The following is a 21,767-nucleotide window of genomic DNA, read 5'->3' as shown; positions in this document are numbered from 1 at the left end:
GTCGATGCAGTGAAGACTTCTAGCTATAGATGTAGTGTCGGCAGCAACAGTCCGACGCGAAAACAGAGCGATTTGAACTATCTGATTCCTACTCTCCTTGATGAGGATGTTCTAGCACTTCAGTTACTGTGAGTTAACGGACAGTGACACCTGCTGTATCGGCTGCGAACCAGCTCAGCAGAAGCTTGCACGATGGGTATCCAGGCGGCACGTGACTGGTGTAGGAAAATAGTTCCTTGCTTGTGGCGCCAACTGGAGCAACGTTGGTGCTTCGGTGTTGTGTGGAACTTCCATTAAACCAGTCGGTAAATTTGTTTCTGTTTACCGGCAGTGGAAGCGGAGTCGTTCGTCAGTCCCGTGTTTATTGCCGGCAGTTGAGTTGTGAAGAGACCATCGCCGGCAATCTTATTGCTTTGTGGTTCAACCGTATTTCGAGGGCTATCGCATGCAGGTACAATAGCCATTGATGAGATGTTTAATCCCAGTTCTTCTTAATTTACTTCACACTTTCATTCCTGACCTCAAATTTGAACTCACTTTCTTCTTTGCATGCAACTAATATAGTCGGACGGTAAGTTGTCACTCTGCCTCATATCCTGTTTGAAACTAAATGACCTCTCTTTTACAGCACATTTATCTTAACCACTCCTCCCCCACTTTCTCTCCCTCTCTCTCTCTCTCTCCCTCTCCCTCTCTCTCTCTCTCTCTCTCTCTCTCTCTCTCTCTCTATCTATCTATCTATCTATCTTTCTATTTATCTCGCTCTCTCTCTCTCTGTTGTCCCAAAATTTCAAGTTCTAAGCACAATGGAATGAGAATATAGTAATTACAATAGTCATTTGTGACTAAAGCCTTCGACTTTTTGTGTTGACATGTCCAAGTCCGATTATATTGATACAGTAGTAACTTTTTAATCTTCCCGCTGGTATGCTGTTAGTTTTGTTATCCTCCGAAAGATAGCAGTAGCAGGAGTCCGTTCCAAAAGGGCAAATGGTATCTGTCATCGAGATGGATAAAAACATAGGTGTCTCACAGAATTCCTCACTACTGAATACACTGTGACAGTTTAAATTCATCGCCGCTCGATAAACCTGTATGGAGACGATGCGGTACCCCCTATTAACGTAATCATTATACAGAGATGCTCAACAAACTCCAATGCTCAATAAACACCAGTGGCAGACGCTACAAGTCAGTCGGTTTGAATAACGGTAAGGATTAGCATTGACATTCCGGCAGAGTACTTTCCAGGGAGAGCCGAACAATATATTACTTCCTCCCACACATATCTCGCGAAATGATCATGACGAGAATATTCGAGAAATTAGAGCTAATACAGAGGCTTACCGACAATCAGTCTTCCCATGCGACATTCGCGAGTGGAATAGGGAGGGGGGAACCAGTTAGTGGTATCAGTAGTAACGTCCGCCACACATCTTTAGGTAGCTTGCTGAGTATTGATGTAGATGTAGGTGATCGTGAGAATGATATCGCAAATTATTCCGCCAGGAAAGTTCACGAAGTTACAAACAGTTTGATCGACGTCTCATTCTGACTCGAGAATAACACTGTATATATTCCAAAAGCTATTATGTTGGCGCACACGCATTGTCCATGATATTACGATTTTAGAGCTGAGTAGCTTCAAAGAGCGTATGATTGGTCGGTGTGCGCAGCAGGCGGTTGACATGAGGGCGCGATAGCGTGGGAGACCGGCAGGGCGCAGGGGAAATGGAGAAGGGGAGGGGGGGGCGTAGAGGCGGGCGTGTCTCTGTATAATGCACGCCTAAGTGCTGCTGAAAGATTCAGCCTGCAACAGGGGCGCGCTATCAGCTTAGCCGGCTTAATCTTTCATGGGCGCTCCCTGCGCTGCGGCTTCTGGTGCGCGCGGTGACTGTCGCTTCCTGATGAGGCGTTGTAATATTGTAGCAGAATCTTTATCCCAACTGCAGTTTGCTTTAAGCAGTACGCCACTGTACTCTGTCACATGCAGCCTGTCGTTGGAATAAGAATCATTAACATGACCGTCAGCAAGTCACCATCATCTGTTTCACGGGCTATGACTGTCAGCTTCCTCAGTTCTATGATTCTGCCTCTTCCTTGGTTTATATTTATGTCTACACTTATTCTCTGCAAACCATTGGGAAGTGCATGGTAGATGGTAAGAGGGGAGTTCTATAGTGCAGCATATTTTTTGGGAAGCAGGTTGATTTTATTCAGCATTCCAACACATCATATTATTCCTCACTCTTTTGGCTACAAAACACTATTTTTCAACATAATTTCCGATAAATGCGACGACCTTACGCTACCTTACCGGGAGGCCCTGTATGATGCATCAATAACCTCGCCATCGTCCAAGTACTGTTTCCCGCGGAGTGCATCTTTCATTAGGCCAAACAGATGGAAGTCGAAATATACGAGATCCGGGCTGTAGGATGGATGAGGAAAAACTGTCCAGTTAAGTTTTATGAGCCCTTCTCGGGTGCGCAGACTTTTGTGAGGCCTTACATTGTCATGGAGGAGGAGAAGTCGGTTGACATTGTTCTGGTGACGAACAAGTTGAATTCGTTTCTTCAATTTCACAGCTGTGTGCTGCCTGCCGCAACACGGGAGACAGGTTTACGCGACCTTGTTGCGATGATGGCGGGCGCCTGCCCCAACGACTAACTGAGCTTTTGTTCACTGCTAGCTCTCTGTAGATATTCTGCAGGTGCCTATGACAACCTGCGATGCTCTCGTTTTCCACCAGAAGAGACTCAGTCCCAGTTCTCTGCTTGGAACGCACAATCGTCGCAGATGCCATTTTGAAGGCTACGTAAAGCGCCACCATCTATCGGAACTTCTTAAACTATGGGGGCTCAAGTGGAAATGTTTCACGATGTCCCTCAACAAATTCCGGATTTTTGCAACCGAAACTGGCCGAGAAAAAAAAAACATTTGCATTACTTACTGAATGGCCCTCGTACTTCACACACATTGTACCACTCATTAGGGTTCCTCGCGTTCCCTTCGACAAAGGAGCACGGAAAGAATGACTGCTTAAACGCCTCTGTGCATGCTGTAATTAGTCTACAATATTATAAGCTGCGACAATGATACAGGAAATATAGAGTTTGTTTTTTTAATTTCAGTCTATGACCACAAAAACTGTCGTCATATTTTCGACTTCTATACACAGTGACCACCTTGAGATCTGTTTAACACAAACCGTAATATACTAAAGACAAAGTGGCATTGTTTATAACCGAGCGAGGTGGCGCAGTGGTTAGCACACTGGACTCGCATTCGGCAAGATGACGGTTCAATCCCGTGTCCGGCCATCCTGATTTAGGTTTTCCGTAATTTCCCTAAATCGCTCCAGGCAAATGCCGGCATGGTTCCTTTAAAAGAGCACGGCCGACTTCCTTCCCCATCCTTCCCTAATCCCATGAGACCGATGACCTCGCTGTTTGGTCTCTTCCCCTAAACAACAAAACTTGACAGCGACACTTTGGGTTGATTATATTGTTATATGTTTTAAAAAAGTCTAAAGATGCTCACTATGGACGGAAATGTATAGCCTGAAACAATTTTTGTGATCATAGACCGGAATTTAAGAAAAAAACGGACGACAGTTTAGTGCCCGCTGCTTCCCTCCCATTTGTCTTTCTCTGGAATTATGATAAAGCCGATTTGTCGTGGCGACTTAAACAGCTTTATTGCGTTTATTTCACAAATTGCAACACCTTATAAATTTTCACGCCAATTAAGGGCACAGAAGTTTGTTTTTTTCCGAATGTACTTCTAACCAAAAAGCGAGTCCGGTAGCTGGAATCGGAGATTTGTGTTAATCCTGCCTTTTGAGATTTATCGGGATATTTTGATAGAATATTTCATCCACAAAAACATTTTTCTCAACTTGTAACTGACAAGTGAAACACCAATTTTCATAGATTTAGAATAAAGAATGTTTTAAAATGTTTGAATATTTTGATAAAATTTTCATCTCTTATTTCCCCCTTATGGCAATGGCCTTGCCGCAGTGGATACACCGCTTTCCGTGAGATCACCGAAGTTAAGCGCTGTCGTGCGTGGTCGGCAATGGGATGGGTGACCATCCAGGTTCAAATGGCACTGAGCACTATGGGACTTAACATCTATGGTCATCAATCCCCTAGAACTTAGAACTACTGAAACCTAACTAACCTAAGGACATCACATATCACCCAGTCATCACGAGGCAGAGAAATTCCCTGACCCCGCCGGGAATCGAACCCGGGAACCCGGGCGTGGGAAGCGAGAACGCTACCGCACGACCACGAGCTGCGGACGACCATCCAGGCCGCCATGCTCTGTTGCCATTTTTGGGGGTGCACTCAGCCTTGTGATGCCAATTGAGGAGCTACTCGACCGAATAGTAGCAGCTTCGGTCAATAATACCATCATAACGACCGGGAGAGCGGTTGCTGACCCCACGCCCCTCCTATCCGCATCCTCCACTGAGGCCTGTAGACGGAGTGGTTTTTTTTTATTTCCCCCTTAGGGTTTGAATTTCCAAAATCACTGAAACACGTTTTTTTTTTTATTTCTAACTGGGAAGTCAAATATCAAGACCTTGCTGTTTGGTCCCCTCCCCCAAACCAATCAACCATTTTCATAGACGTGTCTTTAAAATTGCTTTAGTGGTTCTTTGATAATTTCACCCGCTATTTCACCTCCTTAAGGACTGAAGCTCCAAAAATGATGAAACACGTATTTCTTTATTTCTGACCGAGAATACCAATTTTCGCTGTTATACCTTCAAAACTGCCTTAATAACGATCTATTTTCAAAACACCCTTGTTCACTCCCCTTAGGGGTGTAATTTCGAAAAATCCCGTGTTAAACGATGTCTTCAGCATAAAATCAACACCTTCTCAAAACCTCAAGTATCTATTCTTAGCGTTTTGGGCTGGGCGATGGTGAATCAATGCATCAGTCAGGGCATTTCCTTTCACATATAGAGATTAGAGAAACAAATTCTAGTCTGATCTTGTCTACATTAGTCCGTACGTTAGAGATATATGCAAGGAATTGTAGTACACTCCTAGAGTCCTTGCCCGCATCTCGTGGTCGTGCGGTAGCGTTCGCGCTTCCCACGCCCGGGTTCCCGGGTTCGATTCCCGGCGGGGTCAGGGATTTTCTCTGCCTCGTGATGGCTGGGTGTTGTGTGCTGTCCTTAGGTTAGTTAGGTTTAAGTAGTTCTAATTTCTAGGGGACTGATGACCATAGATGTTAAGTCCCATAGTGCTCAGAGCCATTTGAACCTAGAGTCCTTTCTTAAAGCTGGTTCTTGGAACTTTACAAGTAGTCTCTCGCGGATAGTTTGCATCTGTCTTGAAACGTCTGCCAGGCTCGTCACTAAGTCCGTGACACTCTCTCATGAATCAAACACACCTGTGACCACCTTTACTGCCTTTCCTTGTCTATATTCAATATTCCCTGTTAGCCCTACTTATCTGGGTGTCACATACGTGAGCAGTGTTATAGGGTGTGTAACGGAGCGAACTTCCTAGAATTACGATTTGAAATACACCGGCGGAGTTGAAATGTACAGAGACTGCACTTAAAAGACATTTTGTCAACTGATTTTTCTGACAGTATCTAGGAACGTAAGTGAATACATCTAACTGTGTCAGAAGAGAAAGTGGAAGTTTCGAAAGATAATGTCTTCGTTCGTATTTCTTTCATACTCTCTGTAACATATGCTGAGCGTCAAGAAATCGCATTCTTTAGGCCTAAGGAAACTACCCCCAAGAACGATCCAGTATTTGGGGATGCCAGTAATACCAATATTGAAATAATTTTGAAAATTCTCGGTGCTAGGGAAACAGAAAAAAAGTTAACTCAAATGAGTGTTAAATAAGAAACTGTATTAGCAGAATGATTGTCCTTGGGAAAGTTTCCACAGCCTGACTTGCTAATTTCTTGTTTCCAGATGCGAATATATCGTTGCTCTTAAATTTTATAAACAGGAATTACAATCACAACAACTTTCGTAAATCGTACACCTGTTTTCTTGAGTTACATTACATATTTCAGATCTTCTTGGAATAGCTTCAGGACAAATTTGTTCGTACGTATTGCTTTCTTTGTTCATGAGCAAGACATTGGGAGAATTTCGGGGAAGTTTAGCTCATTGTAAGGGCAGTCAAATGAAAACGAGACAGATGGGAAGAAAGTAAGTAAACTGTTTAATATTTGAAAATTAATCGCCATAATTGTTAATACATTTATCTCACTGTTAGACAAGACGGTCAGTACCTTCATGGAAAAATATTTGTGGTTGTTGACGGAATCAAGATTGCATACAGGCATTCACCTTTTCGTCTGAAGCAATCGACGCCCACGAATGTATTTCTTGGGACTTTACGGAGAATGTGTAAGAGCTTTCCACTGAAACTCCTGTAGCGTACTCAAAACAATATTGACAACATGTGAGAGAAGGAGGGAATGAATACTGCACAGGCCACATTCTTCATTTTCCAATAGATGCCTGCCGGCATTTGTCCTTCGGAAGCCAAGAAAAGAATAACAGCACGTTGGTCCTGTTTGGACGCATTTGGTAAAACGTTGCCAAACGCAGCAGGTAAATGGTGACAAGTGTTGTATTGTCTAAGAATCGCGGCATATTGAATTATTATGTGCACCTTAAAGAGTGAAAAAAATTATTGCATATTAAGGCACGTAGTTCCTAGAGTACGCCTTTCTGCTCCCTGTTACAGAGATTGAGTTTGCTTCATTATTCAGTTTGTGAATGTGAAAAACTCAAAATGCGATGTGTACATCAATAACAAGTTACAACTTCCTGACTAACACTTAGTAATCACATTTTTGCTTAGTGACTCAGAGTGGTGGGATGTTATAAAAGCTGGAAGACTCATTGCAGTAGCTTATCGTTGACACAGACGTCATCATTACCATTGGGAGTCACCCTGTAAACTGGCCCACCCAATAGTATGCAGGACAATGGTGGTCATCCAGCAAACTGACACCATCACTGTCCCAATCGGTAGTAACCAGCCAGTTGACCACCATTGCCCTCAACCAATACTGTGTGTGTGAGTGTGTGTGTGTGTGTGTGTGTGTTTAAATATCTTATGCCATTTTACGCAAATATCTCTGACTTCCAAGTGGTACCAGAAGCTTGCGTAATTTTCAAAGCTATATTCTGTTTAGCTGCTTCATTTTGGTACTACGTAGTAACTGGCTGTAGAGGGATAGATGTTTCCAGTTCATAAGCTATTTGCGTCGCAGGATCTAACGTATAACCTTTTGGTATGAGGAAAACGCATTTTCACGAACTCCGTTTGTTCCCGACTTGAAAACAAATACACAAGGAAACACATTGCATTTTCGTCTACGTACGTGCGGGGGATACCATGTACCATTCTAGTTATTTCCTTTCCTCTTCTACCCGCATATGGGGTGAGGAAAAACGGCTGTCTTTAAGCGTCCGTACAAGCTCTAATTTCCCTTACCTTTTCTTCGCTATCCTTACGCCAAATGTTCATTGGCGGTAGTAGGACATTCTGGAGTCAACTGAAAACGTCAATTTTCTAAACTTTCTCAACGGTCTTTCGCGATAAGCTTGGTATTTCTCCTTTGTGGTGGTCGGACGGTGAGTACGCCTACTCACACGTTCCACTGTAGTCCAACATGCAGTGACTGTCCCTCTGAAGGCCCCACAAATCTGGATTTTGCACTATTCGACCAGCTGGCCAAATGAAGACCGACTATGAGTCCCCTTTCAAAGTCTGTCTATGCTGACATCTTGGGTTGTCAGGTGTTCTGCCGGATATCAGCGTCGTACTTGCACGATATTTCGGTCACGTAGCTCGTGACCTTCATCAGGTGCGACCTGAGACTGCTCCTCGAGTGGACCTGGTCCAGTATTTATGCCTACGGCCTTCCCCCTCCACCAACGGCTGCAGGCGCTTCCTCTGTGGTCCGCACCCATTCCCTGCGACCTGCTGGAGCGTTGCTGCTCCGTTTTCCGTCCGCTGCGGTTCTAGGTGTTCCCTCTGCGGTCCGCGCCCACCAAACCCGCTCCTGGGGGTTTCATCTACGGTCTGGGGTACCAAGCGTTCCCCCTGCGGTCCGCGCCCGCTCACCACGACCTGTTGGAGCGTTGCCGCTCCGTTTTTCGTCCGCTGCGGCTCTGGATGTTCCCTCTGCGGTCCGCGCCCACCAGTCCCACTTCTGGGTGTTCCATCTTCGGTCTGGTGCGCCTGGTAGTCCGTCAGGGGCTCGTTTTCCATCTCCATGTCTCTGGTTCTTCTGTTTGTGTAGTGTTGCAGCTGGGGGCCAGCTCCTTTAACAGTTCCAGAGCCGGATCCCAGGCTCTGCTTAGCTGGTACCCTGTGTCACGGTTCATAAGATCGTCGGCCATTTTAATTTCTATCGATTCTCTTATAACACTGTCTCAAAATCTGTCTCTGCTGATTACGCTATCTCATACTAGTACACGGTATCTCCGTATCCTTCACGTGATCCCTCAAATTCTGACACTGTGCACGCCCCTTATATACCCTATCAAGCCTGACAACAATATTAAATACGAACAACGCTAATTAATTCAGGTGGGTTTTCTACCTGTCGCAGAGAATTGCACCTCTGATTATGTATTAGTTCATGTACGCAAAGGTGTGTGTGTCTACGGATAGAAATTAAAATCCAACCATGTCCGGTGGGTCTTTCACTTTTTTCAGGCACTGTTCATGTCGACCACTGGCACGCAAACAACTCTCATCTGCAGTTGCACGAAAATGAATTAACATTTGCCTATACGCTTATGGTGTGTACTCGTATGTGTATGAAGATGCAGTAAAATCCGACCATGTCTTCTGGGTGCTTCACGTTTTTTTAGACAGTGTTAATGTCCGTCAAGGGCCATGAGTGATCCTCAACTGCAGTTCTACGAAAATCAGCAAAATATAGCTACAGATACAATGGTATTACTGTAGTATGATCGGGTGTGTTATATGTATTCTGGTGAGACCGTCCGTCCGCAGATAAGTTCAGTTATTAAAGCCTAGTACTTGATAACGGCTTAAGGCGGAATCTTGTTGTGTTACAGGTCTGTATGCCTTTATATTCTATCAAAGGTTTTATAATTCACGTAGCTGTAGGGTCCCAAAAACTACAAAAAGCCACTGCTGAAGAGGTCAGCAGCACTTTGCCGAAACGTATGTTGGGATTACAGTCAACATAAAATATCGAGTACACAAGTGCGAAAATACTTTTTTCTCTCCTGTTCTTTCTTTTCAGTTCCTGATAAAAACCTGTAACTGACAAACCTTCAAGCTTCTAGCAATACTTTTTTTTACAAGTCGTTGTTTCCGATCTAGTTCAGAACATCATTATAAATCATTCCAACGGTGAGAGCACATATTTTTGTCTATTGACACTGCCACCTTCTTGCTCTTTGACGCCATTTTGCGCCCACAACAAAGGGAGGCAATACAGTTCTGTAGAACACAGTGTTAACTTGCCAAAGTTGTACTTGGCAGGATCCGAATACGGTGGTACGCTGAATTTCAATTTAAGAATTATCGTCGTCGACTGTAGCTGCTATTACCTATGAAGTATCGAACACTGTCCAGCTATTGTAGTTTAAAAAATGCCGATCCTGATGAAAAGGAGATCTATATTAACGAGAGCAGAATAAACGAGGTTTCATTGTATAGATACAAGCCTCTTCAAACGGACGTCCTAGATTATTATGGCTATAAAAATCCATCGGAGTATGTTAAATGGTCGAGCTGCGTGAAGCGTAGCATGGCGAACACACCAGTTAGCCGTGTAAACCGATACGGCGGCCTGTCAGGTTCCGGTTTGCTAAGCCACGGAGCTGGCTGGAGTGTTGTACGAACTCCGCCAGACGGGTAGCAGACTTCAAGGCGTCAGTTGTTAGAGAACGTCCACCACCACAACAGAGACAATCACTTCAGGTTAACCTGTGAATATTATGGATGAAATGTGCCACTAAAAAATACACTATTTTTACCTATAAAAATATTCTTAGAACTGCATTAACTGTAAGAGTAAGGTACAATGTGTCCACAAATTATTCACAGTATTATGATTTTAGCAATTTTAAGTACATAAATACTTGTTACATTTATTTATCTTTCCAACACGCATTTCAGAGTTTTATAATTCCATCATTAGCAGATCCGCTTAAACAGTAGTCAAACGGAGCAATAACACCCATCTACTGTCTTTTACAGCCTTTTTATTGCAGCAATGTACATTTTAACGTCACAGCCACACCATCAGTGCTCAGGTGGTTATGTGATGACGTTCATTGCGATGTCAGCAGCAAGAAACTTACCTGCTAATTTTATTGAGTTATTTTGTATGTGACATTACAATGAAGCAACTCGCTACTGTTCAACATACAAAGTTTTCAAAGGTGACACTTCCGTGATATTCCTGTTTACACTGCCGACGGCACACCAATGTGGTTGTTTCCACCAAGAACGCCTCTGCAAGCGACAGACGAGACCCCATGCCACCACAGTATGTGGTTCTAATTAACCCTGCGGGAATACGGACAAACCAGGAATCTCTGGGAGAGGAATAAGGCAGACATGCGTACAGGGTGTTCCACAATTCATATTACACACTTCTAGAGATTATAGAGGGGACTTAGAAGATCAAGTATTACACAGGAACCCATGTCCGGGAACGACACTCAACGATGCTACATAGCATCAAAGCTACAAGCAGATGCCTATAAATTTATGTATATAAAGGGTGATTTCGTGATGATGTTAAGAAGGATAAATGTACCTATTTGATGTAAGGGTCACTGCACCGGAAACGAACGAGTCAAAAGCTATAAGTGAAAAGAGTTTCCGTACCTCTGACATTGGAATACGTATACTGGTACTGTTGTTGCTAAGATTGTAAGGTAGGCAACTTTCGGAGGTGGTAGTATGGGCCAAAAACAAGAAAAAATCCGGGAAATGTGGGGTCTAAGATGTATATCTTAAGTGCTATGAGCATTTGTTCAATAGAGAAGATGCGTTTCACAGTAGCTCCTTATGTATGCGCTTTAGAGCCTATGTTTACTGGACGTTTCTTCCTTGTTTTGGTCCATATTAGCATCTCTAAAAGTTTCATATCCTACAATCTTAGCAACAACACTACCAATACATGTATTCCAGTAGCAGAGGTATCAGAGCGGTTTTCGCTTATAACTTTCGACTCGTTCGTTTCCGGTACAGGGACCCTTACCTCAAATTGATACACTCATCCTCCTTCATCATCCTAGAAAGTTTGTAACATCATCACGAAATCACCCTGTACACACATATATTTGCAGACGCCGGCGCCTGTAACTCTAACGCTCTTTAGCATAGTTGCATGACGTTTCCGGTTATGTAAAACTTGACCTACTATTCCCATCTACAACCTCTACAAGTGAGCAACATGAAATTGTGAAACACCACGTATAAAGCGTCTCCAAGGGCTATAGAACAGGGTGACTCGTCCTGTACCTTGCAAGAGGATTTTCATCAGCCGATTTCCACTGATGCAGGTAGGTGCCTCCTTTCCGAGAGGGATACCACCAGCACATGATGCGGGCATTCAGTCAGAAGACACACCTGCGCACTTGGAACCTGCGTGCAGCCTCTGAACGCTACACCTAAGCCACACCTGCTCCGACGTCAAATATTCCGTCGCACCCTCACTCAAGAAGAAATTATTAATGACTTTAAAAAGGTAGCGTAACCAGAAAGAAAGGAAAACAAACTAAAAAGGAACAAATAACAGCTTTGTATGCACAGCCACAAGGTTTAAAATCCATGTGTTTGCGCTACATGTCCAGCTTTCAGCTACTGTCCATGCATACAACGAACGGGCTTCGCAACTAACTTGGTTTGTTTGTGTTATGAGCTTCGGCCGGTTTCCGTTTTATTCCGGATACTACGATTTTGAATTAGACATGGTTACGATTTAGATCAGTGTTTTGTATTTTTGGGGTTTGTGCAGATAAATTGTGCCATCTCTTCAGTACCACTATTACAATAAGGGCCTTTTATAGATGAAGAAAATTAAGACGGGGCATAGAATTAGCGTAAAACTGAGGAGGCAGTACCCTCAATCACCTTTGGCAAAAAACACGTACTTCATTACTATACTTGAGATTATGAAGATTACCAAGGATTCCCATTATATATGTAAGGTCCACCTCGGTAGCCGAGTGGTCAACGCGACAGACCATCATATGGGGGACCCGGGTCTGATTCCCGGTACTGCCAGGGATTTTCCTTGGTGGGAGGACTGGACCAGGGTGCATTCAGGCTCGTGATGCCAGCTTCGCGATTGACAGGTATCGGCTCCAGTGTCGAAACGTCAACAACGGCCACGACTGCAAAGGTGTGCTGAAGACTACTTTCGTCAAAGATCGAATAAAACATGTCTGTGTATTTCTTAAAACTTTAAAGAGACAGGCAGTATCGAAGACCTTCCTCGAAGTGGACATCCCCGTGTATTTGAAGCATGTGTTGACCGAGCGCAAGCTGCATTTCAATGCAACCCCTATAGGTAAAATTGGGGTTTGAACTGGGGACGTGATGAATTACACATTTCATGAGATGTGGATAGGTCGTGATGGTCGCATCGCAATATCACCATGCTCTCCCAATGTCACACCTTTAGACTTGTTTTTGTGGGATTACATCAAGTATCGCGTTTACAAAACATCAGTCAGTGACATTGCTACACTTTGTTCACGAATCAACGAAACAATTATAACTGTTGATGCAGCAGTTCTGACTCATACAGGGGCAGCAACCGAATATCTCATTGATGTTCTATGAACGACGAGGGGGACGCACATGGAAATGCTGGCATATAAGTAAAAACTTTAAGAGATGCTATACGTTAACAACTACCTCCAACAGTTTTCAAATTATGATTTTTGATAATAATAGCGGGACTTCACGAGTGTTCTATAGGGTTACTCTAATGTTTTTAATGGATATTTTTCGAATGATCACTCCCACTTTCAATGAGTACTTTGAGACTATGCAAAAATGTTATTCGTAATACAAAAGCTGTCTTCTATCCTTTTGTGCTGACGTCAGTGTTCCGGCCTTTTGCAGAACGGCAAGTGGAACGGTCTGATCGCGGACCTGGTGAACCGCAAGACGGACATGGTGATGACGTCTCTGATGATAAACTCGGAGCGTGAGAACGCCGTGGACTTCACGGTTCCCTTCATGGAGACGGGCATCGCCATCCTGGTCGCCAAGAGGACTGGCATCATCTCGCCTACCGCTTTTCTGGGTGAGTAGCCTCATGAGCTCTGATCGCAACCAGCCACGCCAGTATATACAACTCTACAAATAAAATGTGTCGCACCATGTTTTGGTTCCCGTTATTGCATTTTGGTGTACCAGAAATAATGTTAGAAGCTGTTGAAAAACCCAGCCAACCAGCTGCAAAATAAAGGATTATTAGCTCTTGACCCAGATTTCGATATTTTTAAAAATTGTCTTCTTCAGAAGGAGTGGGCCTTGTTACATCACACGATGGTACATTAGAATAACTAAAGACGGGCGGCTCTTGTCATATATGAAATTGACAAAACAAGAACTATCCCAAGCCATGCTTGGGATAATTCGTAACAGCTGCCCTCTGTCTCTGGCATGATGTACACTTGACGTATGCAAATATTTTATCACGTGACTCCTGTTATAAGTTTATTTTGGCAAGAGCCTCTACCTGTGGGCATTTACCAGTGAGCATTCACTCTGAAGTACGTTAAATGTAATCTGGCTGCTATCTAAAGCCATGGTTTGGCATAATTCTTGTTTTTGTCAATTTTATATATGACAAGAGCATCTCGGCTTCAGCTATTCTAATGTACCATCACGTGATGTAATACCCTTGCTGAAGAAGACATTTTTAGAAATATTGAAATTTAGGTCAAGGACTAAAAAGCCTTTATTTTGCAACTGATTCGCTGATTTTTTCAGCCTCTTCAGATTTACACAGTTGCTGATTCGCAGCCATGTTTAAGATTTAGAACTATAGTATGCATTCTCACAGTGTCTTAGGCAAGGTTTCTTATATATAGGAAAAATAGTACAAAGGATAGAATTCACTGTAAATAGAAGACAGAGCAGAGGCTAGGTTATTGTAAAGGTTGAGAAATAGGGTTAACCTCATATGAATCGACAGAAAATCAAAGCCTACAATAACAGTTTGGTTTACATGACGACGTCACAAGCAAAAAATGAAGAGATTGAAAAAGTAAATAAGAATATTGAAGGGGTAATTCATCATGAAAAGGGAGATGATACTCCAATAATAATGAAAGAATAGCTATTGTGATAGGGGAAGATACTGAAGGCGGAGTGACGGGAGAATACGGGCAGGGAGTACGAATGAGAGAAGAAAGACTACTTGAGTTCTGTAATACATTCCATCTAGCAATAACGAACACATCGTGCAAAAATCGCAAGAGGAGGAAGTATACTTGGAAAAGGTCTGGAGATACGTGAAGATTTCAGTTGGATTACATAACAACCAGGCAGAGAATTTTTTTCTCAGATATAGGATTGTAAGACGTACTCCATAGCAGACGTAGATTCGGGCAAGGGAGAAGAATACTGAAGTACTGAGGAATGATGAGATGCTTTGAAAGATCTCTGAGGCTGCAGATACTGAGATAATGAATACCCAATAGGCAGTTAAACTGAAGAGGATGTAAATCTCTAAAAACGGAAATCTCAGAAACTGGACTGACAAACATAGCTGCAATGTGGGTAATTGCGAAGAAAACTAGAGTAACTGAAGAATTTCGCAAACTGAAGAAGGAAATACAATGTTTAGCAAAAGACAGGAATACATCTATGTAAGCCACTTACGAGTGTAATTGCAGATAAGGCAAGACAAAACGACTGCTGAAAAGAAATCGAAAAACCTTAGATGGGATTAAAAGCAAGGGTGGCACCATGAAGAGTGCAATGGGAATTCCACTGTTAACTGCAGTCGATAGCGAGGAACTGTCTGATGTCTTGATAGATGAAGAATGAGAATCTGTATTGAAGACATCGGATATCCAATACGACTAAAAAGAAGTATGTAAATATTAACACTAAGCATGTACACATATACTGTAAGCTAATTCATTATACATAATTTCGATAAAATAATCGTTCAAATGATACCTGAAATATGCAACTAACTAACCAACCAACTAGAGTCAACGTCTAACAGAGATTTGGAGCACTTACGATCAAATAAGATAGAAACGATAGGTAACATTCTCATGAAATTTTTAAATCATTGGGAGACGTGGTAACTAAATTATTATTCAAGTTGGTGTCAGACTTTCTGAAAACTATCATTTACACAGCTGCGAATATAACACGGGCATATAACTGCGGAAACTATTGCACATCCAGCTTAACAGCTCATGCAGCCAAGTTGCTGACAGTAGTAACATACAGCAGATTGGAAAAGAAACTTGAGGATCTGTCTGAAGACAAAGAGTTTGGCTTTAGGGAAGGTAAAGGAATCAAAGAAACAGTTCTGACATAAGGCTGATGATGGATGCAAGACTTACAAAATTTCGAGGAGTGGTCACAGGATTTGTCGACCTAGAGAAAGCGTATGGCAATGTAAAATGTTCGAAATTGTAACAAGAACAGGAGTAAGTTACAGGGAAAGACGAGTAAAATACTATATGTGCAAGAAACAAGAGGGAACGATAAGTCTGAAAGACGAAGAATGAAGTGCTCGGGTTACAAATGGTTTAAGATCGGTCTGTTGTCCCTACCGTTCAATCTAGACATCGAAGAAGCAGTAATGCAAGTAAAAGAAAGGCTTAAGAATGGGATTAAAGTTCAGGATGAATGGATATCAACAACTAGATTCGCTAACGACATTGCTGTCCTCAGCGAAAGTGAAGGAAAAGGTTTAGAAGACCTATCGAACAGAACGAACAGTTTAAGGAGCATAGATTAATTTTTGGTGATATACCGAAGAAAGATAAAAGGAATTAGGATCAGAACCATAGACTGCTGGGGAATCCGAAAGGATGAGAATCGTAGCGTTTGAGAAGTGCTGCTATAGAAGGACATTGAAGGTTTGGTAAGCTGATAAGAAATGAAGAGGTTCTTCACAGGATCGCCGAAGAATGGAACTAATGGAAAACAATGACAAGAAGAAGGCGGCTGGATGATAGCACGTGTGTTAATGCATCACGGAGTAACGTCCATGGTATAAGTGGGAGTTGTAGAGGGTAAAAAAATGTACGGAAAGACAGAGTTTGGAATACACCCAACAAGTAATTAAGGATGTAGGTTGCAAATGCTACTCTGAGGTGAAGATGTCAACACAGAACAGGAATCCGTGGTGGGCCGCATCAAGCCACAGGAGTGGTGACAAATAAAGAAGCCCAGGTTATGGATGAGGTGCTGATTCCACGAAGAACAGAAAAGACTGACACTAGAAGATGGATGAAGTACGCACAACTCTTCTACCATACGTGCAAGAGACGCCCAACATGTCGGGAAAATAATTCTTCGCCGAGTGGGTATCAGACGATGTATTGGAGCAATAATAAATTTGTAGAACGGCTAGGGTCCACCTAATACGCAGTCGATGATACGCTAAAGGCTCTTCAAGGGGAGGGGGAGCGAGGAAGGGAGAGACTATTTGACTGATCAGGATATGACTGAAAACGCAAACGTCTGATACGACTGGGAGGCCATAATGAATTCACAGTGGCAGAAAATATAAATTTATGTGGCTAACATATACAGTTCAATGTGTCTTACGTACCAGCTAGACAATCTTTTACGTGCCAAAAGAAGATAAGAGAAGCGCTCGAGATATTAAAGGAGTTCACAAACATGAACCGCAATGATGGTTGCTGACTTCTATCTTCAATGTAAACCAATAAAATTCCAATACTATCAACAAATAGTAACAGTAATAGTAACATTTTATCTGTACTTCATACAATACAACAACACATTTCGAGCGACAGTGGTCTCACCTCAGGTTTTCGACACTTCGTTCGTATGATTTAAGTACTAAAGCCTCTGGCAGCACATTAGCGGCGTTGATAAAAATTTCTATGAATCCTCACCTTCCATAAGAATCGTCCACTTCTGTTCTTGTCAGTCGGGTATCATACATCGCAACAGCGCGCTATATCGTCTCCTCTTCGTTATATGTGGGCGCCAAGTGTCCAGTTGAGGTTTTTCCTTGTGTACTGCCGTATCTGTAAGCTGCTGTAGCGAGATACCAGTGCACATGCGCAGCTACTAACTGAACCACAACGCCACTCCATTGGACATTGTCGACCGTCTTTTGTCTCCGCCGCTTCACGCTCGTAAAATGGATAATATTAAAAACGCTTAATTTTTTACTCTCCTTTTAAGGACTTGGAGGGTTATGAGTGAAAGTAGTCTATAAGTGTCGAATTGTATTGCCGTGCTATTATTATATACCCACATGAAGACCACTTGCAAATTGAGGTCGAAACGTTGATTCAGTCTTTTACAATATTTTTACACGTCAGGATACCCGAGAGCGCTAACGCGCCTGCTTCTGGGACATGGGGAAGTGAGCCAGCCGCGGATCGCATCCGGCTCACGAATTAATAACGAGAGCTGCTAAGCCATCCGTCCTGGGTGTGGTTTTTAGGCGAATTCTCACATTCAACTAGGCAAATACAGGATTGATACCCACGTTATCAAACTTCACCACAATATCTCCACCAGACGCGGCACAAAAATTGCTTTCCGGAAGGAAAAAGGGGAGGGGGAGGGGCATCAGGGAGGTCATCCGGCCAACAAATTCCATGATATAAAGGGTGTTTCGAAAGGTACGCTACTATTTTAATGTGTTATAGCATTCAAACTGATTAAAATATTCACACAACTTTTGCCTTACATGGCACATTATCTCCCAAAATGTTTGTGATATTCAAGGAATTCCAACATGTGCGCCTTTGGTGGGACGCAGAGCGTCCAGTCTGTACTCAAGCATTATCCATACTTGCCTACATATCTGCATCAACTGACACAATTGGCAACCATTCGGTTCTTTAAATCATTGATATGGTTGACAGCTATTTTACAGTCTCTGTCCTTGATATACCCCCGTAGAAAGAAATCCAGGCGACCAAGACCAGGGAACTTGACTAACTCTAACAACTCAGCGATCTTGTAACCCTGGTCTAGAATATCTCGCACAGTCTCAGCCCAAAGTGGCGATACACTATCTTGTCCGAAAACGACTGCCTTGGCAGTCAGCCAGCAATGTAGGCGCAAACAGTTATAGCACATCAGCAATTAACTGTTTTTTATGAGACAAAAATAGATCGACAATGCGATCAACCGTGAAACAACACCACACATTCACTTTCAGTCTGTCACACACCTCTTCTGCCTGAGGATAAGGATTGGTTGTGCCCCAGATGCGAATATTGTGGTTGGTTGGTTGATGTGGGGGGAGGGGAGCACACTGTGAGGTCATCGGTCCCATCGGATTGGGGGAAGTTGTGGAAGGAAATCAGCCTTGCCCTTTCAAAGGAACCATCCCAGCATTTGCCTGAAGCGATTTAGGGAAATCACGGAAAATCTAATTCAGAATGGCCGGACACGTGTTTTAACATTCGTCCTCCCGAATGTGAGTCCACTGTGCTAACCACTGCGCAACCTCGCTCAGTCGAATACTGTGTTGGTTTACATTAGCAAACACGTGAAATGTTGAAACTTCCTGGCAGACTAAAACTGTGTGTCGGACCGAGACCGAGTTCGAGTCTCGGTCCAGCACACAGTTTTAATCTGCCAGGAAGTTTCATATCAGCGCACATTCCGCTGCAGAGTGAAAATCTCATACGTGAAATGTTGCTTCGTCAGAAAATAATGGGTGGTTTAGAAAATTTTCGTCTTCCTCTAAACGGTAAAGAAATGCATACGTTGTGGCTTGTAGCGTGGTTTCAATGCATTTAACAGTTGCACCCGGTTTGGGTGCATCTATAGACATTTCCAAGGACGCGGTGTACGGTTACCCTAGGGATCTGCAGCTCCTGCCACATCCAACCCGTGCTGTATCGGCTTCACTTGTTCCAGATGCTCCAGTATCATGTTTCACATCAACGCTTCCTGTCTGCGTAAAATTCCTGTACCACCGGTGTATCGACCTCCACGACGGTGGGTGCTTCCTATTCCGTGTTTGGAAGTTCCTTTGAACCTGTGTGTCCGATTTGGTCTAACAAAATCATTCCACACGCTGAGCGTTTTCCTGAAGCTTTGTCATTATGTTTCATTCAGGACGACCCGGAACACACACACAAATAAAACATTATGAGTTTGTCTGTCACAGAACCCGAGCATAGTGCGAATATCTTAATTAGTTTTTGTGGTACACCACACTGAAGTTGTAAGGTACATTTCGAGACAACCTGCGTAACAATGTCGACCCCGTAGAGAAACAGAAAAAGGCGAAAAAGGGAAAAAGGAAAAAAATGCGGTTTGCAAAGTAGAATAATTTCATGGACTATGAAGCCAGCTGCGAAAACCTATGATCATAAATCATTGACTAGTGTTCGCCCGACAGCACCACAGAAAAAAAAGAAAAAGCTCTGACCCTCATTACTGACACCGTACATTACTTAGTCACGAGACATCATGCGAAGCTAAGTGTTATTCTCTGGCAAATTCGGCCTTCCAACGTTTCTTTTCTTTCTTTAGTTGTTTCTTCGTTTCCTCATCCTTCCTCCCTAAGATTGTTGCGCACGTTAGACTCTACACCACAGCGCAAGCAGCAGATGCTCCCTGGCACCTCTCGAGTCTAACAATTTGGGCCTCACATTGGTCTGAACGGAGCACTTTGCCCTCAGCCGCAATTGAAGCGCAGAATCCAATTTTCGCGAGAAGATTAATGCCTGGGGGACGCGGCACTGAAACTGAATTTGTGGCTTTAACCACAGCGGCCTGAATGCGCAGACCATCCTACCGCACTGGGCAGTTGCAATCAGGGACACGCGTTTCGCGCTCTTGGCTGAAACGTGCGTGACGTATGGGGGAACCACCCGGACTAGAGCATACGCTTCGGGACTGTCTGAACGCGCAAGGTGATTAGGCGTGATATCAACGCACTTCCCATCGTGAAGCGTATTTTCAACCGTTTCGCATTGTTTCGAAATAGATATATCGACCAGACGTTTGATACAGCGGTCGTGATGGCACAGAATAAAAAAGAATGACGAAATGGCCAATACTTGCCCGTTGATATACGACATTACCCCAGCTGTAGGAATTTAAATCGGCTACATATTCTTTTGTATTCCCCTAACGACATATCTAATGAAACCTTCGTTGTAGAAAATTATTCTTTATTCGCACCACTGTTACTTCCTTCTTTTACTGTGCATCAAGTATTATGCATCTAACTGGTACTGTGCCCCTCTCCTTCTTGGCCTTCTCAGGCTTCTTCGACGTAAATGATTATAATTTCTGACTTTGTAACGAAGTCTGCCGCAATTCATTCGTCGAAATCTTCACTCCATTTTCTTCTGTTGTGTTCAGTTTTGTTTCTTTCGTTAAACATCTCTAATTTCTTTCTAAAGTCACTGTTCCTTAATCTTCCTACCTTGGTATAACCTTTTACAGACCTAAGAAATCTCATTTGAGCTGCCAAGGTCTTGCTTTCTTGTCGTTTGTAAATGACTCACGACTCATTTCGGTAGGACGGCCATTACTTCATAAAACTTCATTCTAATATCACATCCCAAATAATTAAAATCTCTGACCTATGCAGCTCTTAACGTTATCAAAGGCTTTTTCTAAGTGAGCAAATGACAGTTGTCTCTCTCGATTAAAGTCTGCATGTTTTTCAATTAACAGTTTCATCACAAATACTGCGTCTGTTGTCGATCTTCCTCTATTAAAGCACTCCTTTCTTCTTCACTTAATAAATACTCAGATATTACTTATAATCCTCTGTTCAGGGTCCTCCTGTAAGCTATGTATGCTATGTCTGGTGAACTAATCCCTGTATAATTCTGGTACTTGCTTTCATCTCTTTTTTAATCTGCGGTATAACTTTTGCGTGCAGCCACGCTCTTGGTATGACTGATTTTCCAACATACATTAAGTTGATTCCGCAGTCTCAGAAAGAAAGGATAAAAATTATTGTCTTCACTTTCACACAATATTTATCGGTGGTCAGAAATGTCTGGGCAGTTTAGACACTATAAACAAACTGAAAATCGCCGGTTGTTCTTGTCTATCTAAATATTGGCTGTTAGTTCATTGGCGGATCGAACTGTCATCCTATAATAAGGATTTTTCGTAGCGCGAGTTTCCTGTTCAACAAATATAGTACCTAACATTCTCTGTCTGCATCTCAGTGCCAAGTCGTCTGAAGTCCCAATCTAGTCCTCATTTATACCACAAGGAAAAATGAGCAACCGAAATCTAACTAGCATTCTTCAGATCGGCTGACGAGGGATTCAACTTCATTGACTGTTTCCTAGTAACATTTTTATTACAAGATGCATGAGGTTAGTGATCACAGGACGTAAGATGGCGTGCTAGTATGCACATTGAGTAAAAATTTAACTAACTAATTAATGAATAGAAAACATTGTCACAAAAGGAAGCGTACTCCTCAAATGAAACATGGAACATATATGACAATTCTGGGACTTTGGTTCCGCATGGTCAAACTGGTTTGAGTCTTAGCGTGAATAATGTCGACTC

At 42.9% G+C, this 21,767-nt stretch overlaps 1 protein-coding gene across 1 annotated transcript in view; it reads left to right on the top strand.

Moving 5' to 3' along the window:
- The first annotated feature begins 13,070 nt into the window (after positions 1 to 13,070).
- Positions 13,071 to 21,767, top strand: part of LOC124788941 (glutamate receptor ionotropic, NMDA 2B-like) — a 282,134-nt gene continuing 273,437 nt past the window's right edge. Inside the window, exons 1-2 of the mRNA XM_047256228.1 lie at positions 13,071 to 13,079; positions 13,140 to 13,323. Of these exons, the coding sequence (XP_047112184.1) occupies positions 13,071 to 13,079; positions 13,140 to 13,323 (193 nt within the window). The remainder of the gene's footprint in view (positions 13,080 to 13,139; positions 13,324 to 21,767) is intronic.

This window comes from Schistocerca piceifrons, chromosome 3, assembly GCF_021461385.2.
Source record: "Schistocerca piceifrons isolate TAMUIC-IGC-003096 chromosome 3, iqSchPice1.1, whole genome shotgun sequence".
Lineage (NCBI taxonomy): Eukaryota > Metazoa > Arthropoda > Insecta > Orthoptera > Acrididae > Schistocerca > Schistocerca piceifrons.
Note: the sequence above shows the minus strand (reverse complement) of the source record. Positions and strands in the feature narration are given on the sequence as shown.